This window comes from Myotis yumanensis, unplaced genomic scaffold, assembly GCF_028538775.1.
Source record: "Myotis yumanensis isolate MYYU_CA2020_CCGP unplaced genomic scaffold, mMyoYum1.0.hap1 SCAF_10, whole genome shotgun sequence".
NCBI classification, from domain to species: Eukaryota; Metazoa; Chordata; class Mammalia; order Chiroptera; family Vespertilionidae; genus Myotis; species Myotis yumanensis.
In genome coordinates, this window is record NW_027223761.1 from 21,755,040 (window position 1) to 21,781,297 (window position 26,258).

A 26,258-nucleotide genomic window follows, 5' to 3' on the forward strand; every position below is an offset into this window, starting at 1 on the left:
CATGTAAATGACAAATGAACCAGCTCTTGCACCCATCCTTTCTTCCTTCTCTCCAGTAAAAACAGAGACAGGTCCCTCCTTTCTACCTATGCTTCAGGTCACATCCCCTTCTGCCTTCTGTCAGTTATTCTCTCTCTCCTATCATTTCAATCCCGAGCTTTCTCTTGGCTATTTCTCATGAAACTTAAACATGCTCCAGTCTCTCTTTATCTTTTAAAAGGAAAAGCAGAAAAAAACTTTTTACCACACTCCAGCTACCTTCATTCTCCTTACTTGCCAGCTATACCTCTCCTGTCCTAGAAAAATAAACCTAAATGTACTTCTACTGGGGGAGGGTATCCACCAGGAAGGGAAACACAGCAGGGATGGGGGCAGCAAGGGTTATAACTAAGATAATTTTGAATCAATCCGTAAGAGTTCATCAGGTGAGGTAGGGGAAGGGGCACAGTGCACCAGGCAGAGACAGAAGCAAATGCAAGGCCTATGGTTCAAGGAAGGGTATCTGGCCCCTAAAGGGAAATAAGAATAGTTCAGGGCTTCTACTAAATAGTAAGTTCATATGCACAATTAACCCTGATCTCTCCCCAAAACTCTACTAAAATAATTGCAAAAGAATAATTTTTAAAAAATATTTTTTTATTGATTTCAGAGAGGAAGGAAGAAGGAGAGAGAGATAGAAACATTCATGATGAGAGATAATCATGGATCGGCTGCCTCCTGCAAGTCCCCCAATAGGGACCGAGTCCACAACCTGGGCATATGCCCTTGACCGGAATCGAACCTGGGACCCTTCGGTCCCCAGGCTGATGCTCTACCCACTGAGCCAAACTGGCTAGGGCAAGAATAATACTTTTTAATGGCAAAGGTATAAATGCATAAGAACAAATTCAATAGGAGAGAAGAGAAAAAGTAGGTGAGAGACACCAAAAATGGATCAATAACTGGTAACCAATTCAATCTACTTGAGAAAACTGAAACCTAAGCCTGAAGCAAGAGACAAGAAGTGAGCTCATTCATGCAGAGGCCAGAAAAGCTAAAAAAAACAGGGGCATTAAGTATGTTTGAACGTTGGTTTGAGGGACATGACTAAATCAGCAGGAAGACTGGTTCAGACTTTAGAAGAAATAATTAGATACCAGCTCTCCTCCTCATCATAAAGCCAGACATCTACTCTCTCCTGCCATAGCAGAAAATCAGAAGTTTACTGTGTGAAGAGATAGACCAGAGAAGGTTCTGGATTCGGGAGCATCAGGTTGAGGAGTAGGATGCAATTTTGCACTGACAATCAAAGGAAAAAGTTGACATTTGTAACTTAATTCTTAAATATGAACAGACAACAAAGGGTCACCAAATATATGAAAAGAGAGTGTCTCTACAACCAAAGGAAGGGAAAAAACAAAGAGAACTCAAAAGGAAAATAAGAGTGACTTAGCTTGCCACACAAACTGCCTTGTAAAAGGGGCATGCCCATTCCCATGAATATATTATTTACCTCAGTCTCTACTGTTTATTCACAAACAATTTTTTGGCATTTAATATAAAATAAGATGGGCAAAGAGACAAGAAAATGTGATCCATCATAACGAAAGGATATAGAATTTGACGAAGAGTAGACCCAGATGTTCGAATTATCAGATAGAAACTTGCCGGAAGCTGGTCCATCCTTGCTGCTTGACACAGTCGCTGCAGGGAAGAAACATCTGCACAGCATATGTTTCAAGGGACCTGGGGTATATGGCATACTGTTCTTAATATGTTTGCTCCCCTTCTTAGCGCTATGTGTTTTAACCAAGGTCACCTCTCCTAGAAAGGTTGTTTGGGACTAAGGAAGGGAATCAGTAAAACCCCTTAACTAAGTGCCAGGCGGGTAGTTAATCACTTTAACTACGAACAATCATGCTTAAGCTACATAATCTTTACTTAGGATAATCTCCTTCAGTTACTTCCTTGTAGCTTAATAGAACAATAGAGTAACCTTCGAATGGAGATAAGAAACGCCCTAACCTTTGGAATAGAATGGATAGGATTAAAATCAACTGGTATAAATACAGATGTAACAGGACAATGAAGACCGAACCTGGCTGGAGAACCCAACTATGCTGATCAACTGAAAGCTGCATCCGTGTCATTCCTTCTTCACCGACTCCGTCCACACCTTTGGGAACCCCTGGACCTGCTGGGGATGGACCCCAAAAGAAATTTTAAAATATCTGTAATAATAAAAGCATAATATGCTAATTAGACCAGACAGACGAATGACCATCTGGACAAAGACGGGGCAGCGAGGGCCAAGGCCAGCCGCCACAGCTACGAGGGCTAAGGCAAGCCGCCATGGCTGCGAGGGCCAAACCCCTTGCACAAATTTCATTCATCAGGCCTCTAGTGATAAGTATAATAGAGGATCAAGCAAAAATGGTGCAGAATTAAACTAAAAACTTGACAAATAGAATACTTGATTCTTGAAAAAAATACTTGACTCACCCAAAAGATGGTAAGGAAGGCAAAATGGAGGAACAAAGGGCAAATTAGACAAATCTAAAAACTAAAAGATTACAAATTTAAGCCCAAAGATTGTCAATCCTATACAATAAAAGCCTAATATGATAAGTGTCTGACCATTCAACTGTTTGACCAGTCACTATGATGCACACTGACCACCAGGGGGCAGACGCTCCAACCATAGGTTAGCTTGCTGCTAAGGTCTGGCTGATTGGGACTGGGCGAGATGGGCCGGACACGCCCTGGAGCCCTCCCACAGTCCCTCCTCTAACCCCGATCATGCACCAGTGGGGTCCCTCAGCCTGGCCTGCGCCTTCTCGCAATCTGGGACCCCTCACGGATGTCAGAAAACCGTTTTTGGCCCGATCCCCATAGGCCAGGCCGAGGGACCCCACCAGTGCATGATCCGTGCATCGGGCCTCTAATAATGACATAAAATGTAAATGAACTAGGGGGTGGGGGAGATAAGATGGTCAAAGAATACAAACTTCCAATTATAAGATCAATTTGGAGATTTAGTGTACAGTACAGTGATGACAGTTATCAATATTGCATTGTATACCTGAAAGTTGCTAAGAGAGTAAATCTTAAAGGTTCTACACACACACACATACACAATAGTAACTATGTGAGATGACAAACCTTACTGTGGTTATCATTTCACAAAATATATGTGTATTAATCATCACATTGTACACCTTAAACTTCCACAATGATATATGCCAGTTATATCTCAACTAGAGGCCCGATGCACGAAATTCGTATAAGAGTAGGCCTTTCTTGCCCCAGCTGCCAGCACCGGCTTCCCTCTGGCACCCAGGACCCGGGCTTCCCTAGCAGCCCTGGCTTCGTCCATAAGTATGTCCAGTCTAATTAGCATATTACACTTTTATTATTATAGATAAAGCTGGTGAGGGTGGGGAGGAATGTAAATGGACTAAACTCTCCCAATAAAAAGCGTGAGATGGACAGATGGGAACTTTTTAACCCTAATTATTCGCTATATACAAGAAAACATACTTTAAACATAAAAGAGACAGACTGAAAGGATGGTAAAAAAGAAATCATACAAACACAGTACATGAAAGCTGGTGTAGCTATATTAATATCAAAGTAGATGCCAAGAAAGAGTACTATGAGAAATAGAGAAGGGAATTTTATAATGATCAAAGGTTCAAATTCATGAAGATGACAATCTTTAATATATATGTACCTAATAAAAATAATCCCAAATACATTAAAAATTTTTAATAGAATTAAAGAAAAAAATAATAAAATCTACAATTACAAACTGATAAAACAGACAAAAAATCTACAATAATATAGAATATTTGAACAACATATCAACATAACCTAGTAGATATTTACAGAACACTATATTCAATAATGGAGTACACAATTTTCAAGTGATTAGAAGCATTCACCAAGATAGACCATATGCTAGGCCATAAAAAAAGATTTAATAAATTCCAAAGGAATGAAAGCATACCAAGTACATTCTCTAACCACAACACAATTAAATTGGAAATCAGTAATAGAAAGATCTGAACATTTTCCAACATTTTCAAGTTAAATAATGTATTTCTTAGTAACCCACAGGACAAAGAAAACTATTACAGGAGAAATTTTCAAATATTTTGAACTAAATGATAATGAATATACACATCAAAATTTGTGCTTCTGGCTTAGAAAAGAAGACAAGTGTACAATCAATAACAATGAAAGTTTCTTCATTAATAAGCTGGAAAATGAGAAGCAAGTAAGTAGAAGAAAGGATATAATAAAATTAAAAGCAGAAATCATGTGAAGAAAAATAGACAAACAATACCAAAAAATCAACAAAGTAAAAGATGGTTCTTGGCAAAGATTAATAAAAGAGATAAACCTCTACCAAGACTGATCCGGAAAAAAATTTTTTTTTTAAATTGCCAATGTAAAGAATAAAAGGGAAAACATAAATTTATACCTTATAGCAATTCAAGAATAAGAAGATAGTATGAACATTATAATAATAAATTTAACTTCATAAAGGAATGGACAAATTCTTGATAACTGCCTAGTAAATTCTATTAAACATTTAAATAAAAAATAAAGGCTATCTCATACAATCTTTCAGAAATGAAAAAAATGGAATCACTCCCCAATTATTTTATATAACCAGCATATCTGTTATACTATATTTAGACACAGACATCATAAATCTAGACATAAAAATTCTTTTTTTTTTTTTAAATATATTTTATTGATTTTTTACAGAGAAGAAGGGAGAAGGAAAGAGAGCTAGAAACATTGATGAGAGAGAAACATCGATCAGCTGCCTCCTGCACGCCCCCCAGTGGGGATGTGCCTGCAACCAAGGTACATGCCCTTGACCGGAATCGAACCCGGGACCCTTGAGTCCGCAGGCCGATGCTCTATCCACTGAGCCAAACCGGTTCGGCGACATAAAAATTCTTAACAAAATAACAGCAATTAGGATATTGCAACATATAAAAACTATAATAATTCATGAATGAGTGAGATTTGTTTATCCTAAGAATGCAAAATAGATTTAACACTATGAAAAACCAATGGAACTCACAGATTAAAGGAGGAAATTAATATATGCAAACTTCAATAAATATTTTTTAAAAATCAAACACAAAGTTCAATATCCACTCATGAAAATATAATTGCAAAATTAAAAAAAAACAATTAAAAAAAGAAAAGAAAATATAATTGCAAGACACATACAATGTTAAAAAAGTAAAAAGATGAGATCAATTTTAATAATATATTTCCTTATGTGTTCAAATATATTCACATATATTGTTTAAATGTGGAACAGACAATACATCCAAAATATTATCATTTCCATATGTAATCAGCAAAACAATAGATTTTTTTTGTACTAAGTCTTTAAAATCCAACTTGTATTTTATATTTATTTCAGCATATCTGAGTGTGAACTAAGCTACATTTTAAGTGCTCAATAGCCATATATAACTAGTGGCTGCTGGATGCTAATGCTGCTTATTACATGACACACTTTTAAGCATTTTACATGGATTATTTCATTATACCTCACAGAGGCACATACAGGGAAAAGTAACTTGTCCAAGTTCTCACAGTTAGTGGTAGAAACAGGGTAACTCAGATCTCCTGCTCCAAATCGCCATTCTATCTCACCTCAAACTAACTTTTTTTTTTTACAATATGATTGAAACTTTCAACTCACCATATATATATTTTTTAAATATATTTTTATTGATTTCAGAGAGAAAGGGAAAGGGGGAGAGAGAGAAACATCAATGATGAAAGAATCATTGATTGGCTGCCTCCTGCAAGCCCCCTACTGGGAATCCAGCCTGCAACCTGGGCATGTGCCCTTGACGGGAATTGAACCTGGGACCCTTCAGTTAACAGGCAGACGCTCTATCCACTGAGCCAAACCAGCTAAGGTTCAACTCACCATATTAATACCATGATTCCTGCTTGAATATCATACATCCATTTTATGGAAACAAATTTCTGGTCATATAAAAATAACTGATTTTTATTCCCCCCCTTCCCCCACCCCCTCCCCAATGATGTAAAATCTGAAAGAACAGACTTACCATTAATATGAGTTTTTGATACTTTTGTTTTAGGTCAGCCATACTTGCAGATGGGTTTGCCCCCAGAATGCTGTACCAATCCTTTTTTGGTATCTGCCCAAATGCCATCATCCACTGAACAAGTGGGCCTTCTCTGATCAGCTGAATAAAAATATTGATGACAATTAATTAAATTCAGTACAGTTTGCATGTATGTATGAAATAAGCAAGTACTGCTTTTCTAAGTTCTTTAACATTTAGATATTCAGTTGAGTAAATCATTATTATAATGCAAACCTGATGAAGCATATATTTTTGTTTAAAACACCCCAGGAGCTCTGACTGAGTGGCTCAGTTTGTTAAAAAGCGTTGTCAAATAAGCCAAGGTTGTGGGTTCGATACCTGGTCAAGGTACATACAAGAATCAACCAATGAATGGATGAATAAGTGGAACAACAAACTGATGTACCTCTCTCTCTCTCTCTCTCTCTCTCTCTCTCTCTCTAACATAAACTTAAAAAATTTAAAACACTCCAAGAAATTCATGTATAACAATACAGACATGCATGGAAAACTTGTTGGATGTTTCATGCTATACGCTTCTTAAGTCTTAAATTAAGGAATACACAACAGCATTGAAAACAACTGAATTCGATCATGAACCCGAGTGATGGATGACCCTCTAAGAAGGTATTTCTGCTCGTCTTATAGTAAACGTGGCACACAGTAAGTACTCACTAAACACACTAAAGGGGCTTAAGAAATGTTTACAAAACGATTTTTTTTTTTTAAGCAAAGCAAAAGACCAAAGAATTAAGATGAATTTGGGAGCATTCCCTCTTAAATGTCCCAATTCACTTCTTTTCTTCCAAATTATTTTTTAAGAATAATACCAGAAACAGCCCATCACACTGGAGGTAGCGAGCAAGAATCCCTTGCGATTGGGGGAGCGCGCAGAGCCCCCTGACACCGTCCCCCCCGAGGATACTGTCTGGAGCCTCCAGGCTACAGCAGAGACCCCGCCAGGAGCCCGGACACCAGGCAACCTCTGCCCGCAGCAGTGAACTTCAGGAGACAGCGAGGCCTCCTCAAAAATGGGTCCTCGGAATTCACTGAACTCACAGGCGGCTCTATCGTCAGCCACTGGCGAGTACCCTCCCCTGGCTCCACTCGAAATCAACTTACCAAACTTCATAGAGGCGTCGGAACGGACTCCCCGATACCGGTCGGCCAAAATTCGGGACCGGCTTCTTTTTCCGCCGGAAGTTATTGCTCTTACGTGACCACGTTTCCAGTCGAGGCGTAGTGGCCGAGGCACTACGCGGAAGCGTCGCTCCACCCTCCGGGACGCGGTGGCTATGGTAACCAGTCACTGCTATGGTACCCAGTCGACGCTTCTAAGGAGTTTACTCGCAGCAGTAAGTGCTTCTAAACTCCCTCTTCTCCTTGATCCGTTACCCTCGCTTCTCTCTCCTGTCTCAGCGAGCCTGCCCCCATCCCTCCGGCAGCCCCCGCCCTCCCCAAAGCGCTCTACCCGGCGCTGCTCCCCGTTTTGTGGTTGGTGAATGCACTACGGCGGGGGGAGTGGGGGGTGGGTAAGAATGAGAACTGATTCCTCTCAAGTCCCTATACGTCTCTTAGAATGTTCTCATTCGAACATTAAGAGAAATAAAACCTATGCCGTATAGTTTGTTTTTTCAGTTAATTTTTTTTTCCCCCTGGGAAAGATGTTCAGCCAAATTGTTTCTTTTAGATTTTAGCAACTGGCTTAAAAGACACACACACACACACACACACACACACACACACTTCCAAGTGCTTTCACATTTACTGTCTCGCTTCACTTTTACTTCAACCCACTGAGGAAGGTAAGGCAGGTGTTATTTTCTCACTTTGTAGTTGAAGAAACAAACCAAAGATCAAGTCCAAATAGCTAATTGTGAGAGCAGCAGAACATGGTTTTTAGCAAGTCTGTATATTCCCAGGGCAGCCATGCTATCTGTGAAGCTTACAGAAAAAGCAGAGTAAACTGCTCGGTTAACTTTTTGGTTAGTTTTTTCCCCTCTTCCATCTCTCTTTATTTCCGTTATGCTTTTACCTTGTATCTTCTTTGCGCTGCTTACCTTATGTTGACCTTTCTTCCTTGCATTGTGCCCAGAGGCAGAAACTGTATGGCATTTCTTGGCAGCATGATTTAATTTCACTTGGAATGTTAAGATTGTTTTGTTGTTACTGCTTAGATTTGCATTCCTTCTTTTTTTTAAATTATTTTTCTTCTACAAAATCTGTTTGAGGAGCAATCAGGATAAACCTAAGCACATTCAATAAAATATTTCAATATAGCCAATTATTTAATGATGGTATGAACTATAAAGAATAACTGAATGACACAGTAAATTAAAAAAAATCTCAAGCTATGAGTGTAGATTAGGTTCTTCATAGGAGACACAAAAACATAAGACATTCTTTTTTTCATACTAAATCTTCAAAGCTGGTGTGTATTTTAACTGCACAGTGCAGTTGGACTAACCACATTCAACTAGTGACTACTGTATTGAACAGAGCAGGTAGTCAAGAGGATAAAGCCCTAACTCCTTAATCTGGCATTCAGTTACTTTCCCAATATGATCCTTAGTTTTCCAGCCTCATCACTATTATCTAATACATAAAACATATAAACAACTAGAGGCCTGATGCATGAAATTCATGCAAGAGTAGGTCTTCCTTCCCCCAACTGCTGGCACTGGCTTCCCTCTGGCACCCGGGACTTGGGCTTCCCTCGCAGCCCCAGCTTCATCTGGAAGGTCGTCCAGAAGGATGTCTGGTCTAATTAGCATATTATGCTTTTATTATTATAGATATTATAGATTGGATCTTTTCTTAGTACTTCATCTATAATTCACGAGGTTCCCCTTACTTATTGTAATATCCTAGCTTTTTTCTTCCTTCTATGATTTTTATCCCTTCTTTAAGACCTATCTCTTTTATCAGACCTTTTATGATCTCCCAGTCCTTGGAAATCACTTTCTTCCTCTCAACTTTCATAGCAAGTCCTGTGTGTACTACTCACTTGCATTCATCCTATCCTACAGGGTATTGTTATACACTTCAAATATATATTCTGATTTTCTAATTGGATTGTAAGATCTCTGAGGGTAGGAACACCTCTCAGAAATACTAAGCACCAGCTATTTTGCCACATTCTCTAGAGTTCTAGTGATGGGTACCTAGAATAGGTTTATTTCTTACTACCTTATTTTAAGAAAGTAATTTATCCATTTCATGTAAAAATTAATATTTCAGAAATATAAACTGTGTTAGCATTGTGGTTAAGAGCATAAACTTTGGAAACTGACTGCATAGGTTTGAATCCAGACTCCACCTCTTACTGATTATGTGAACAGTTTAAATTAATCTCTGTGCAAAGCAAAATAGGAATAATAATAGTATTTCCCTCATAGATTTGTTGTGAGGATTAAAAAGATAATAGTGCCTGAAAGTCGTAAGTACTCAGTAAAAGTTAGCTGTTGTTATTAATAATTAAAATTTTGTTTTGATATTTATAGCAGTATTTTAGGAATTTCCATACAGAGCAAACAAAAGCCACCAGCTATTGAATCAGAAAAATGAAATAAAACCCAAATGTTTGTTGAACTATAGTTTGCAGGATAAATTAAAAGCATGAGCAAAAACTTCATTCCTATGTCACTAGCATAAACATAAGCAAGGTAGAAATACATTAAATGTTTGATTCCATGGTGATTGATCAAGTACTATACCTAAAGGTAGCTATAGCTGTAGATGTAGCAGGGGCTTAAGACCCTTGGTTGTAGTGTTAGTAAAAAAGTCACATTCTTATTTAGTTTGTCATTTTAGTACTTGCCTGTCCATAAACTAATGTGTGGATGACCACCATCTATTAACATATTTTTAATTTGAGATCATATTAGTAAATTGTGCTTTTAATAGTGGATAACATTTGCAATAGCTACAGTATACTTCTGCTACTTTTTTCTTATCCTAGGATTATATTTACCTGGCTCTTTTACTGGTTTCTTTGCCAACTATTTTTTTAAATGAAATTTATTGGGGTGACATTGGTTAATAGGATCATATAGATTTCAGGTGTCGATTTCTATGATGCAAGATTTGTATATTGCACTGTGTATCCACTACCCAAAGTCAAATCATCTCACGTCACCATATATTAGGTCTCCTTCGCCCACACCCACCTTTACCTCCACCCCCTTCCCTCTGGCAACTACCACACTGCCGTTTGTGTCCACAAGTTTCAGTTTTATATCCCACATATGAATGAAATCATATAGTTCTTAGCTTTTTCTGACTGGCTTGTGTCACTTAGCATAATATTCTTAAGGCCCATTCATGTTATCCCAGTGGCAGTGTTTCATTTTTTCTTATGGTTGAGCAGTTATTCCATTGTGTATGTGCCACATATTTATCCAATCTTCTATCACAGGACACTTTGTCTCCATGCCTTTGTCACCATGAACTATGCTGCAATTAGCATAGGGGTGCATATATTGTTTCAAATATATGTTTTTTAGTTTTCTGGGTATATATCCAGGAGATGGATTGCTGGGTCATATGGTAACTCTATTCTTAATTTTTCTGAGGAATGGCCAGACTATTTTTCATAGTGGCTGTTCCAGTCTACACTCCCACCAGCAATGAATGAGGATTCCCTTTTCTCCACAACTTCTCCGACACTTGTTATTACTTGTCTTGTTGATAATAGTCATTCTAACAGTTGTGAGGTGGTATCTCATTATAGTTTTTATTTGCATTTCCCTAATTATTAATAAGGCTGAACATCTTTTCACATATCTGTTGGCCATTTGCATGTCTTCTTGGGAGAGGTGTCTGCTCATGTCCTCTGCCCATTTGTTAATTGGGTTGTTTGTTTATTTAGCCAACTCTTTTTTAATTCCCTTGATCTTATTTGTCTCTGAATTTTTAGAATTTTTATATTAGTGACCTAAGCTATATTTAAGTACCACAGAATATTATGGTTATATTCTAAAATTAAATTATTGCCCCTAGAGCAATTTAGAATCTACTGGGAACATAGAATTAACTGATGATGAGATAAAACACACACACACACACACACACACACACACACACACACACACAATACAATGATATAGTACATACATAGCTTTCATTCACTTATTCATTTAATAAATATTTATTGTGTGTTTACTATGTGCCTCACATTCTGTTACAAAAGACACAAGACAGAGTTGGCTGTAACCCTCTCAAAAGCTTAGAATTTATTAGTGTAGACAACAATTACAGTAAATAAGGAACTGAAATATCTGTGGAAAGTACTATGCCAGAGGAAATAAGAGGGGCTATGACAGTTAATAACTTACATGAATAGAATAAAGCAGATTAATTGGATGATTGAAATTCTTGAATCAAAATTAGGGTAGTCCAGGAATATGTATGGAAGTGTTAAGCTTAAATAATGTTTCAAGTGAGTGGAGAGATGAATGGCTAGAATTAGAGAAACTTATTTTTTGGGAGGGGGCAGCTTATCATAAATCTTTAGACAGTATTGAGAATCAGCTCTAATGAACAATCGTGCCTCATCTTTCAGAAATGGTTTTCATTTTTGCCTTTTTGCTCCTTGCTGGTTGTCTTCATTTGATCTAGTCTTTCTTTCACCTTTCAGCAATAATCATCACTGAACATTCATTGAATTTGAGTAAGGCAATGCACTAAATATGAGAGTCAAAGAGGTGAATGCCAGTAGGTTTTGCTGTCACACCTGTTGCTGTGTTTTCCTTTTTTTTCCTTCAGTTTTGTATGTTCTTTCAAGCTTGTTTCTGACCTCTTAAAGGTCTTTATCTTACCTGAGAATTTTTTTCTTGTCTTCCTAACTTCTTCATATCTGATGTTTTAATCTTTTCATGAATATGTTTAAAATTCTGTATAAAATACATTTTTCTGTGTGTGTTTTTTTTAGTAATAGCAACTTATTATTTCCCCTATTCAGTTCTTTACCCCTTTTTTCTTTGTTCTTATGACCACTGTGGCTTTTCTGTGAGCTTTTCAAATACCTTGAAGTTTGAAACTTTGTGATGGTCTCTTTGGACCATGTGGTGAAATGCATTTATATGCTATTTCTTTTTGAGACAGTATTCTTCCATTGTAAATGTTTTTTAAACCTGAATAATTTTTAAAAGTTTATATTATTTTTGTCATGTCATTGACTCACAGAAGAAAGGTTAATCTGAATGATCAAAAGGTGTTAATTTGTGGATTAAAATGTGTTAAATAGTTGATATGAAGTCTGTTTACTAAGTCAATTAGGGAGTATAATGAAGATGTTTCCAGAGTGTTATGGAACCTTTTGAAGTTAGCTTGGAATTCACTGGTACATATCACGGCACCAGGCTAAGCATGCCATTGCATTTTGGTTTAGAAATGTGTGTGCATTCCAATAGATATGAATAGGTATACATATTTAAAAGAAGTTTGACTTTATTACTAAGATTATGTTTTATAAGAAATACATAATTTAATTCATCACTACCAAAATGAAAAACAAAATAACAGTGTTTCTATGTTACTCTCATAATTTTTCTAAAATAAAATGCAATTGGACTATATAGCTAACAAAACATTTCTGAATTATGTTTGTTTATATGCTTATTTGTTTTTAAAACTAGATTACTGTAATTGTTATAGATTTTTAAAATACAGTACTAAGTACCTCAGATAGAATGGTAGCGTTAATAAGACAAGTAAAATTCAGTGTAGATGTTTAAAGAATTTGTCTTCCTCTTTAAAATTATTTTTAGTAATATTATGAAACATTTTACTGTTGGTTAATATCTGCAAAAATTTCAAAGTAGTTGATCTCTTATGCAGAGTTTAAGGTTATGCTTAATTTCAATAGTTGAATATAATATTTGTATAACGATAGCATTATTTAAGATGAATGAAGCATTGCAACTTCAACAGTTCAAATACACAGAGATATGAGGGTATATTTTAAAATATAGTCTTCATTTAGCCTCAGGGTTACTATAGCACTATTTTTTACTTCTTGAGTCAGTTTACTAGTAATAAACACATTTAACATTTCAGCTTCTTCTTGCAACCTTTCGATTTAATTATTTAGAGACTGATGAATAACAAATCTTATATGCTAAAGGGTTTTTATTTATAATGATGGATTAGATGCCAAAATAATGAAACCACACAGCTTAAAAAATATACTGAAGAATAGATCGGCTCTGATGAATTTCAACAAAAATATTATTTTGAAAATATTTAAAGCAATTCATAGTATTACTTTTTAATCTACTGGAGATGCACCATAAGTATAGTCTTTCATAGCTAATTAGCAATTTCTTTAATGAGTTTTTTTTGTATGATAGATAGTTAAAGTAACAGACAAATGACAGATTGTTTGCCTTTAATGATTTCCCTGTTTCAAGCCCATTACAAAGCAATTAGAAATCTGACAGCATTTTCACTCTGCATTACTGATCATCTAAAGTGATGAGGAATGAGAGGTGATGAATATTAATTGTATATTTTCATGTGATTATCATACATTATTACCTTGTCTGACGGGCTGCAGGTGAACCAGGAGCATTAGAGAAAGACAGTAAGATATATTAATTTGAAAGACTCTATGATTTTTTATTGGTAGTATAAATCCTATTCTGCAATGCTAATCTCTATGAATGTTAATTTTATTTAGTTTCTACCTTCATTTAGGGAAACTTAAATATATTTTCTTATTTCAGTACAAGAAAATGAAAAATAATTCCATGGTACAACATACATATATGTATTTAAGTTTGGACTTTTAAAATTCTATTTAGATCTCACATCTTAGGTTATAGTTGGGTAGTCCTGCAAAAGAAGAAGTAAGATAAAAGAAGGTTTAACCAGATGTAAAAGGAGATTTTTCTAGGTCCATTGTAACATTTTTTTAAAATCTTAGTCCACAGTATACCTGTTTCCCGGTTTCTTGCTTTAGGTAGATGAGTCTAAGCCAGTTGTCATCAGGACTCAAGTGCTTTTCTTACTCGGTTCTCAGCCTTGGACTTGAAACTCGATAATAATTTTCAGTACGTGGAGAATTGGCAAACTTACAACATTTGAAAAGATTGAAAATATATTTGGTAAATTAACTTATATTTTGAAATCTCTTAATTATAGGTATTAGATAGGAATCAATACATACTTAATGAATTGAGTTGAATTTCATTGCACTAATGAGATTATGTCTTGTTTCAGTCCTGCTATTGGACCTTTTTTGCTAGAGTTTGCTCTGTGTTATTCCATCTCTTACAGAGGTATTCCATCCTAGACCCATCTAAATTTTTGAAGGCATAACCTATATGCTAGTATAATTGTCCTATATAATAAAAGCATAGTATGCAAATTGTACACTTGACCAGGAGTTCGTCTGGGAGTTCGACCATAGGGCGGGGCTGGCTGGTGGAAGGGAGGGAGTACCCGACCAGCAGCCGGCAGCCGCTAGGGATCCTACCAGTGCACTGATTTCATGTACTGGGCCTCTAGTAAATCAGTAAAAATGGATTGCGTCTGGAAAGTTGTGGAGAGCCATCTAAAATTCTTTACATACTTCCTCAGGGAAAATTCAGATATTATAATGATAAAAGCAAATTATCAGTAAAAAGGGTCAAGGCCCTAGCAATTATTAATCCAGTTTAATAATATTGTTATTACTATAAAAATATGTCTTTATGTCTCATGACCAACTAAGACGCTGTTTCATCTGTAGAGCAGTTTCAACTAGCAGTCTTTGCAGAATCAGAACGGTGAGTTCCCATGCTCTCAATTCCTTTTCTTTTCTCTCTCCTCCTCTTCTCTTCCCAGTTTTAACATACCACCAACCAACATAGCTACTAGACTTTTGGAAAAAGTCCCCACTTTTTCCTTGAGTGAGATTGGTTTAGAAATCTTACATATTTTTCCTGTGACAGAGAACTGCTACCCATACCTGAATTCATAGGAACCTGGGCTGTCCGACCATGGCACTCTTGAAGTAGTCCCCCTTTCTCTCTCAAATTTCTACCTAAAATGGGTTTACATCTTGTCAAACAGAGCACCACTTAGTTGAAGCAACAAGTAATTTAAGATCACTAGGGAAAATAAAGGTCAACAAATTGGACAGAAAACTAAGGAAATAAATGTTTTTAATTTCAGAGATCTCAGGGATATGATGCAATGTAGCAAAAACATAAAGGAGGCCAAGATTCCTGACTAGCCATCAATAAGGATATTGACTCAGTTCTGAAACAGGTCCTCAAGAGAGAGATGTGTCAACAGCCATTGGTTTAGCATTGAAGCCAATTTTTTTTCTTTTTTTTTTTTTTATTGCTTAAAGCATTACAAAGGGTATTACATATGTGTCCTTTTTTCCCCCCCACCCTTGACAAGCCCCTGCCCTCCCTTACCCCCCCAGTGTCTTATGTCCATTAGTTATGGTTATATGGATGCATACAAGTCCTTCGGTTGATCTCTTACTCCCCTCCCTCCTGTCCCCCAACCCTCCCTGGCCTTACCACTGAAGTCCGACAATCGGTTTGAGGCAGCTCTGCCACTGTATTTATTATTGTTCAAAAGTTTGTAATGGTCTTAATTATCCATGAAAGAATGAGATCATGTGGTATTTTTCCTTCATTGACTGGTTGAAGCCAATTTTTAAATGTTTTTCTTCCCAAACCATTTTTTTTCTATCCTGGATTGGGGTATAGAATAAAAAGGCTTACAACACTGAAATAGATTTTACTGTTCACTTTGTACTTGATAATATGACCTATCATTCTATCAGAAAAGATACTATGTTCATCTGTCATATTTGGCTTTTCAAATACTATGTTGGTTCTTTTCCAGTATTTTATGAGCTTCTAGTTGTTACTAATTGATTTTTTTAATTTGTTAGTGCATGTTTCCAGGTTAAACTAAGCTGTCTAATTACCCAACTCATTTCCCCCTTGTTTTATAGATGGGTATTTTTTTTCCCTTTTGTAGCCTCCAGGGACATTTTCCTATTACTTTAAAATGGTGAAAGTGGAAGGAAATAGTTCCAGGGTTTGGAAGGGACCAGGAATAAAAAAGATATTCTTTTTTCCTTTTGCAGTAGTTACATCATTCATGTGACCTATTCCATTCTATTTTGTTAGTCATAAATATTTGACTAACACTTTAGGTCATTCTTTGGAGTTCTTATAATTTAAATTTACTATCTTCTTCAGTGGAGTGAGGAACCAACCTTATTTCTCTTCAATGAAAGTGTAGGATCATGCAAATGCTTGATGAGGATGTTCCTATTGCAGGCTAGTTCAGTCAGTCCTTAGCCATTACAGTGCATGGCTACTTCATCTAGGTGCGAACACAAAGTGAGCCCTAGAACACTCACTGTTTTGCCACCTCATATTTTGCACCCTGCCTAGATGGTGATTTTTTTATTTTAAAATTTTAAATCAATGAGAGAGAGAGAGAGAGAGAGAGAGATCGATTTGTTGTTCCACTTATCCATGCAATCATTGTTTGATTCTTGTAAGTGCCCTGACCAGAGATAGAACCCACAACCTAGTGTATTGGGATGATGCTCCAATCAGATGAGCTTCTGGCCAGAGCTAGATGGTGATCTTTTAAAGGTTTTAAATTCTCATTCCACCTAATTGTTGTTATTGTTACAAACTGGAAGTCCAAATTTATATAATCAGATTTGAAGGATTTGTTTCCCAATAATAGTTGAGCAACTTTCTTGTTCTGTTTAGGTTGACTTACCTGTACCGTTTAATAGATTTCAAACTTCATGTCATGGCTTATAGAACTGCTTCCCTCTCCAGCCTTATAAAATATACTAGAGACCTGGTGCATGAAATTTGTGCATGGCGGGAGGTGGGGGGTGTCCCTCAGCTCGGCCTGCACCCTCTCCAATCCGGGACCCTTCAGGGGATGTCCAACTGCCGGCAGTCAGACATCCCTCTCGCAATCTGGGACCGCTGGCTCCTAACCACTCACCTGCCTGCCTGATCGCCCCTAACCCCACTGCCTGCCTGCCTGATTGCCCCTAACTGCTTCTGCCTGCCTGCCTGGTGCCCCTAGTTGATCCCCTGCCTACTTGATCGCCCGTAACCACCTCTGCCTTGGCCCCCACCACTGTGGCTTTGTCCAGAAGGACATCCAGAAGACGTCCAGTCTATCCGGTCTAATTAGCATATTACCCTTTAATTAGTATAGTTGTTAACCCCTCTTAAGTTGTATGTATAAAATTCAGATTACTTGATCAATAGGTATCTGTGGCTTCTAGGATACCTGTAAATAAGAAGATTGTATTTTAATAAAGGGAGGGGAGAAAGTACTCTTTGAATTCCACATTTAGCAAACTGGTACAATGATTTTTTCAGATCATTTATTCAAATAGTAGCTCATGGTTAGCATTAAATTTATTGGGCTTCTTTGTGATTAAGAGGGCTTTCAGCTTTCCATGGTCAAGTGCTACATTCAATCCATGTGGATAGTAAACTTTGCAAAATAAAAGAGAATTTAATGCTGGGGGTGGGCGTTGTTTATTTGTTTTTACCCTTACTAAAGAACTTACCATTAAAGTAATATAGAATGAAAGTTTTCTTTTTTTTACTGTCTTCAGTTTGGAAAATTGACATGAAAACCTTAAGATCTTTTATTGAGTATTTAAAACTTTTTTGAGCCTTTCCATTTCTATGATAATCTTTTTTTAAATCCTACCCGAGGATATATTTTTATTGATTTGAGAGAGAGAGAGACGAAGGGGAGAGATAGAGAAAGAAACATGAATGAGTTGCATCCCAACATGCAGACCAAGGATCCAACCTGCAACCTGGGTATGTGCCCTGACTGGGAATCGAACCCTCAACCTTTCGGTGCATGGAAGAACACTCTAGCCAACTGAGTCACACCGGCCAGGGCGCTAATATTTTATTTCTAAAGAGTTGGGTGTTTTTCTTTCTCTAAAAGGGGAACTAAAGCAGGAGTTGAGTAATCCTTTACCTATAAAATATGCATATTTATGAAAAAAAGTGTATGCAATTGAAAAATTACATGTATTTTAATGCTCCTATTTACTTGCTACTATGGCAACCACCTACTGCCTAGTATTTATGTTGTCTAAGATTCAGAGCATCTTTTCAACTTGGTGTTTAGAAACATATTTATTCTAATGCATAATTTTGAATAAAAATAGCAATAAATAATGTAAACTTCAGCTTGGCTTAGAAGGTATCTTTTTCTGTAGTATGTTTTTAAAATAAAAATAATTACATTTTACTTTTCCTTGTTATACAAATCAGAATAAAGAATAGAAATAATGAATTTTTAAAACTCATGAGTCAATCTTGAAAGGTATCTCTTGATTTTTCTGATTTTAATGACAATATTTTGATTCATACTAAATTTCAGAAAATATAAAACAAACACAGCCAAAATACTTAATGCTAGCTACATAAATCAGAAAATGTAAATAGTTTGCATTTCTGTTTACAGATGGCTCTTTAACCATATATGAACAAAAGATTCAGATTTTGTATTTAAAATGAAAGACATGGTGCTATTATTTTTCTTAGCTTAATTTTTTAAAATTGTTTTCTGACATCTTTAATACATAAATATAATTTCTTAATGTTAAACATTAGAATGGAAATCATGAAGCATACCATCAGACATGTTTCGTGTCACATATTACCTGTTAAAAAAAACTGCAATGCAACATTTAAGTACAACAGAATAGTGAGCATATTGTCTCTGATACTTGTAAACAAGATGGAGCTACAGTTTCACAGTTTATGTTGACAGTATCATTGTGGGAAATGTAATTATCAAATAAATTATAACATGTCCTAGTATTAAGATTATTAATAGTAACTTTAATTGCCTTTTTCAAGATAATTGGATATCTTCTCATAAGTATGTGGGAAAGGTAGCATTGGGCTAATTAGGTATTTTGAACTTGGTTATGTTTAAAATATTTAGAAGTTCAACATATATATTCTATATTGCAGGAATTTCTTTTTTAATTAAATGATTTTATAAGTAATATTAAATAATTTATAGTCCATAAAATCTCACTGATTATCCTTTAATATTCCTCCCTGAATATTGATATGATTACAAACTTAAATAATTTTTTTGAAAAATTAAAATTTTACTATCAGAGAATCATTCTAAAATTAGTAAGGTTGAGAATAATATTTTATTTTAGTGATGGGTGCTGTTAGATGAGATTTCATATACTATTTCTGATAGTTTTAGGACTTAGTACATTTCTAAAAATCTAATTTTGAAATACATCATCAGCCTTAAAATAAAAGTATTCATACATTTTGATCTGGGAATTGAACTATTCAATTGTTTGTCAAAGGTGTGTACAAGAACTGCTGCCAGTGTGGAAACAGAGCTCTTTCGTGGAGCTGCCAAAATAGCACCTTGGGGACCCACACCTAGGAGGATTAGGTGCCTTGTTAAGATTTAATGGAGCTGGAGCAAAACACAAAGGACTATGTCAAGGTTCCTGGTGTCTCAGTGGCTTAGCTCCATCTGCCATGGAAGAAGTCCTGGGCCTGGTGAGCCTGAGTGCCCATCAGGAGGGTCAAGATCCCAAACTTAAGGGCTCTGGTAGTCCAGCATAGTCTCTGCTCTCAGCTGTGCTTCGGCTGGAGCTGCACTGCTCCACCCAGGCCTGTGGAGTGGCCTGTAGAGTGGCACTTGGGCCCACAGGGCTGCTATGGAGAGAGAACACGAAACACAAGTGCTTTGTTAGGGTTTCATTACCTTGGGCTAGGGACGGGGTAAGCTTTCTTTCAAACTAACCAGTCTCTTTCCGGACTCATGGTGGGCTTATGCTGGGCTCTCCCCTATTCAAGCCAATCCTTTTCCCAGTCTAGAATTCTCACCTTATGGTCCCCATCTTGGCTCCTACTGCTCAAGTGCCTAGTCAGGGAATTTTCCTTATCTCTCCTAAAGGCTAGTTATGCACCCCCCCCACCTGCACCCCCCGGCCTCTACCCTCTGTTGGAAAGTTGATCATCTGGGGAGTGGGGATTAAATCCCCTATGGCAGAGGATGTGGCTTTCCTTTAGGCTGTCTGAAGCCATAACTTACAGACTCAATCAGGCTCTTACAGTCTAGCTACTTTCTCTTTTGTTAACTCCTAGCTGCCTACCCTAACAGTACCCCAGCTTTAATCACATTTAGAAACATTTGGAACAATTAGCTAGAATGGTAAACACAAGTAATAAAAAATATGTTCTCAAAAAATATTTAATAACATGAGGATATTATCATTAAGTGAACACAGCTGTATACTATAAGCTATATACTTAATATGGTCACACTTTCATTTAAAGAAAAGACTATATCTCTATAAAATCATAGGTGAAAGTCTGAAACACACATTCACAAATTATAATAGTGGCTAACTCCAAGGATAGGAGATTATAAGGATTTTTTATGCTTGTTTTTTTTTTTTCTAATCTTACTATGGGCATTTCCATAATCACTCATTATTATCATTCAAATTGGTTTTAATAAGACTAATTAAAATTGTTTTTACATTGATTATATTGAAAATTCAGCTAGTGGAGGAACCATATTGTCTTGTTCAACATTTGAATCCAAACAACATTGTCTTTTTTAAAGTCTGGAATTAATTGTAAATAAATATTTGATTATTAGATAGATGATAGTGAGGAGACAGAAGGAAGATAGGTAGTCAGGAATTGGGACCATAAAAGCAGGGAGGAAGTAGAACCTGGAAACCAGCTAGTCAGAGTTACTAAGGCAACCCAACTGGGCAAGGAAGGAAGGGTGTGGGAAAGACATGGGCTTTAAAATGTATGAATGTTGCTAAGACAGGCAGCTTGCAGATAAACAATTACAAGACAGTAAGGCATATAATTAATCCCAAGAATAATGTTATGGCAGAATTTTTTGAAAGGACCAATCAGGGGCTAGCAAGGCATTATCTACCCCTAAATTAAAAAGCATGTGCTTCCTCTCTTTCTCTCTCTCTCTCTCTTTCTCTGTCACTCTCTTTCTCTCATTCTGTCCATGGAGCACTAGATTCTTGGGTTGATGGCAGGAGACATGCTCCCCTGTGCCCACAGGAGGTGCAAAGTCAGCCACTGCCTGCGGCCACCCAGCAGGAACTACAGAGAGATCTGCAGATTCCTCCTCTTTGTAAAGGGTTTGGATGTGCCCAGATGAGGCCCAGCTGTGAAGCAAAGCAGGCTGGTCCTGGTGCTAGGTCTTGGGCCTTTTATTGATAGGTTTGGAGCTCCCTGACCCAGCTGCAGCTTGTTTGAGAGATTTTAGCCTGAGCAAGGACAAGCCATTCATATACAAAAGCTGCAGCACACAGCTTGAGTGAAGTTGTAAATTGGATGAGGCAGGATCTTAGGGCAGTGGTCAGCAAACTCATTAGTCAACAGAGCCAAATATCAACAGTACAGCGATTGAAATTTCTTTTGAGAGCCAAATTTTTTAAACTTAAACTATATAGGTAGGTACATTGTTATTAACTTAATTAGGGTACTCTGAAGACTTAGGAAGAGCCACATTCAAGGGGCCAAAGAGCCGCATGTGGCTTCCGAGCCGCAGTTTGCTGACCACGGTCTTAGGGAATCACAGGGCAGAGCAAACAGAAATAGCTGCTAGTCAGCCCTGAGACTGAGGAGGTCTCAGCTTAGGAATAATGATCCCTGAGAGCACCTCCATCTGGGAGAAAGCTGCCCCCAAGTTCTTGCCCTGATGCCAGACAATCCAGTTCCTCCTTATATGTGTCTATGTTCCCCAGAGCCTTGCCCTGGTGTTGGAGCTCAGAGGAAGCAGGACCTTGTAAGTTCAGTTCATGGTGCCAGCCTTTTAAGAGGAACAGCTGCGTCTCCAGAGCCTCTGTGTCACTGAGCCCCAATCTGCACTGGTTTTTACAGCCTTTAGTTCTTAGTGCCTGTAGGACTTCTTTCCTCAACTCTGGGACCCTGGGCTGGGGGTCTGGGGTGGGGCTAGAACCCCTTGCTCCTCCTTTGGCAGCCTTCACAGAGATGATCCCCTCCTGATTAAAAAAGCAGCCCATGTGGGTGCCGGACCAGCCCGTTCCACACCTCCTTACCTCCTACCAGTCTCAGTGTGCTTTCTTCTTCTCTAGTTGTAGGACTTCCATTCAGCCAGCTTTCCAGTGGTTCTGGATGATGGTTGTTCTGTATTTTAGTTGTAATTTTGATGTGGTTGTGGGGCCTTTATCTATGCCACCATCTTCCTTTCTCAGGTATATGTTTTGCAAAAATCTTTATCATTGAAATTTTAATAGGAAAAATAAAACATTAGCAAGTTCTTCAATAGTTGGAAATTTTACATTCTTTTATTTTTAAACTTATATTTCTACATTTCTTCCATTGAATTGTATATTTTATGCTCGAAAGTCTTTTTTTTTAAATATATTTTATTGATTTTTTACAGAGAGGAAGAGAGAGAGATAGAGAGTTAGAAACATCGATGAGAGAGAAACATCGATCAGCTGCCTCCTGCACATCTCCCACTGGGGATGTGCCCGCAACCCAGGTACATGCCCTCGACCAGAATCGAACCCGGGACCCCTCAGTCCACAGGCCGACGCTCTATCCACTGAGCTAAACCGGTTTCGGCTATGCTCGAAAGTCTTATATAGGCCATTCTATCATACAGTAACTATACATTTTTAAATGCCTTGTGACCATAAGATTGTAAGTATTGAAAAATTTCCTCAGGATTGAATTTTTATTATAATTGTTTTAGTACACAGTTATTCAAAGCAGCATGAATATATTATCATTTTTTGATATTCATTAACCAGTTATCAAGTACCAAGTAAATTTTATTGTAAATGTATATATTAATGGTATAGCTTGAAGGGGGCACTTAAAATTTTCTCTCTGTTATAAACTGACAAAATAGATACTTTACAAGGGCAAACTCTAGTCGGTACAGGCAGCTTCTTGGACAGATGCATTTTAGGAACATCATATATATATATATATATATATATATATGTATATATATATATATATATATATATCTGGAATTTGACTTGCTTTAAACTGTCCACATGTGCATGCCCCTTGGAAAGTCTCCAGGTCTTGGTTGTTATTGGTACTTGGTGCCCCAACTTGAAGTCTATCAAGCCTCTCTTCTTCAATAGCTGACACCTGGTACCCACTGTGTGCTTAGCACATCAACTGTATGAAGGAGCTATTCTTGTTAACCCCTTTATACAGATGAAGAAACTAATGCACAAAGAGACTATGTGACTTGTTCAAGTGTCACAGCTAGTAAGTGGACAGGAACATGGTGGCTCCAGAGTCCAGGCTCCTAACCACTGTGTGCTTGAATGCCTTTTTTAAAAAAGGGTGAAAGAGCAGATGTAGGCATGGCCATGAGAGGAGAGCTTATCTTCATGTAAATTATTAAGAGAAGGGAAGTAAAGAAAAACAGTGTTTTTCCACTGTGGTAGTGAATAGACTATGCATGAGTTAATAAAGCACCAGGCAGTGCCTTTTTCTGTACTCTGCTAGAGTATCATAGTATTTAGTGTCAGTCAAGTTAAAATTAACACTTTTTATTTCTTTAATTTCTATTTAACAGTAGTTCTCATTTAATTAGTAATGTGCAGGAATATTATCTGGAAACCTATTGTATTCTGCATATTCTGCTTAACCTGTTAACATGTTCTACTTTTAGTGAAGATGACAATGTTTTTATGGTAATATTATAGAAGAAATACTGCATTTAATTATGGTAATGATTTCACACTTATGTAGATCGTTTCGCCTAAATGCATCCTAAAACCGTTTTACAGGAAAAAAGAAAACAAAAACCAAAAAACTATACCCATCACTAAAATGATTACCTCCTTTAGTGACGATTAGGGCTGTTCTCATGCATAAGTAAAAATTAAAACTATTGCTCTATATCAAGAGATATCTTTGAATAGTTCTGAGAAAATTCTATTTTTGGATTTTAAATAATTGGATTCTATAATAAACATACCAGGACATTCAAGGGATTTCGCTCTTTAAGGTGATTTACTCTCTAATCATATAATTTTGCCTTGCTATACAGAACTAGATTTTTCACTTATAAGCATTCCCCAATTAGGAAGGACATGACCTATGAAAGAATTGAACAGGCAGTGGTTGTTATGGAAGCCTGAGAAGAGAACCTCAGACCTCCTATTGTGAGAAGCTTGAAAGGGAGAGAGAGTGTGAAGGCCAACAGCCCTATGGTCTCCAGTTGGAATACCAGAGCAGTGCTGGGTAGAGAAAAGTACTTCTCTTATTAAACTATGTAGAGAGAACTTATCTATGAAAGTTGTCTTATTTTGATATAGATTCAGATTCATCTAATAGTTTTTCAATATCATCTACCATGTGCCAAACACTGTACCAAATGCTTTCACGTTTACCAGTTTATTTAATCCTCATAACCATGAGGATAAACCAATTTTACAAATGAAAGAACTTAAGCTCATAAAGGTTATAATGCCCAAGGTTAAATAACTAGTAAGTGGCAGAGAAAGACATTTTTTTTTTTCTTACATGCTGTAGGTCTGTAAGCCTCCATTATCCGTGTGAGTATAAATATAGTTCTTTAGCAGCAAGTCTAGCATCATAATCTTTGAGGTCCCAGTGTCTTGTAAATTATCTAAGAGCTATAGGAGTTAATCACAGTTCAAAAGGGAAATCCTCCAGATGCCTGCATCCAAATGAGGAAGAGCCCTGGCAGTGTTCGGTGTGTCTGTTGATGCTGCTGGTGTTGTTAGTGTTGCTAGGGTTGCTATAGGTTCTTGCTGACCCACATCGTCACTGATGATCCCTTTGCATCCATCATCTGACTGGCTCTACGGGACTGTGCTTAAGGAAAGTCTTTATGGCTCCAGTTCTTAGCTCCCCTTTATAGGCTGACATGATCTTTGAAAGGGGAATATTAGGGTTCTACACAGAAACAGAATATGACGAGAGAGAGAGAGAGAGAGAGAGAGAGATTTACTTTAAGGTATTAGCTCATTTGATTGTGGAATCTTGGTAAACCCCAAAGCCCCAAATTACTGAACTCTCATTAAATTTCAATTCCTAGGCATCCTAGTGTTCATCCAATTTCCTTGCTCCAAGCCAATACCATATATTTTAGATTCTTGAAAGCAACGTAGTTCAAGGGATTAGGTTTGACTGCACACAACAAAGATCCAAATTAACGTTGTTTTGAATAGGTCACAAGTTGATTTCTCATGTAAAAATCTGAAGGCAGGTAGTCCAGGGTTCATATAGTGCTCTCTGTTGTTAGAGATTCAGACTCCTTCTGTCCTCCTTGGGGCATGGCTTTCATTCCCAGCATCATATCAAAATTAAAGATGACCATCTTCATATCTTCATTCTAGGTAGCAGAAATGAGGGAAAAGAAAAGCAAACTCTTTGCATGGATCATGTCCACTAATATTTCATTGGCCAGACTTGTTCATATGCCCCTACCTGGCTGCAAGGAAGACCAGAAAATAGTCTTTATTTTGAGCAGCCAGATATGCCTCAGTTAAAAATCAGGGATTCCAGTATCATAGAAGAAGGAAGGAATGGATATTGGCAGCCAGTTGGCAGTCTCTACCACGAAGAATTTATACAAATATTAGAAGATGTTAATTTATGGACAAATCAGGACATTGAAATGCAGTTATTTTGATATATTTGATGTGTTCTTAACAAAGCAGCCAAAATTATCTTTTTTAAAACATTTTATATTGCCCTGGCCGGTTTGGCTCAGTGGATGGAGCATCGGCCTGTGGACTGAGGGGTCCCAGGTTCGATTCTGGCCAGGGGCATGTGCCTTGGTTGTGGGCACATCCCCAGTGGGGGGTGTGCAGGAGGCAGCTGATCGATGTTTTCTCTCATTGATGTTTCTGACTCTCTGTCCCTCTCCCTTCCTCTCTGTGGGAAATCAATAAAATATATTTAAAAAAACAAAAACAAAACAAAACATTTTATATTACTCTCCTGCTCCAAGTAATATAAGAGGAAAGGATAAAGACAGACAAAAAATGTGTTGTACTGCACTTTTCAGTAACATATGCCTCGTGTTAAGTTTGTTTGTATAATAAGC

General features: G+C 37.2%; 2 protein-coding genes across 3 annotated transcripts in view; one reads left to right on the top strand and one right to left on the bottom strand.

The window, feature by feature from the left end:
* The window catches only part of DNAJC24 (DnaJ heat shock protein family (Hsp40) member C24), a 46,828-nt gene extending 39,486 nt beyond the window's left edge, over positions 1 to 7,342 (bottom strand). For both annotated transcript variants that reach the window (XM_070428121.1, XM_070428120.1), the window contains exons 1-2: positions 7,260 to 7,342; positions 6,096 to 6,236 (exon numbers count right to left, since the gene is read on the bottom strand). In XM_070428121.1, coding sequence (XP_070284222.1) covers positions 6,096 to 6,206 — 111 coding nt within the window. In that variant the 5' untranslated portion in view covers positions 6,207 to 6,236; positions 7,260 to 7,342. The remainder of the gene's footprint in view (positions 1 to 6,095; positions 6,237 to 7,259) is intronic.
* An 87-nt stretch (positions 7,343 to 7,429) lies between these two features.
* Positions 7,430 to 26,258, top strand: part of LOC139018998 (doublecortin domain-containing protein 1-like) — a 174,512-nt gene continuing 155,683 nt past the window's right edge. The window contains exon 1 of the mRNA XM_070428124.1: positions 7,430 to 7,492. Coding sequence (XP_070284225.1) covers positions 7,433 to 7,492 — 60 coding nt within the window. The 5' untranslated portion in view covers positions 7,430 to 7,432. The remainder of the gene's footprint in view (positions 7,493 to 26,258) is intronic.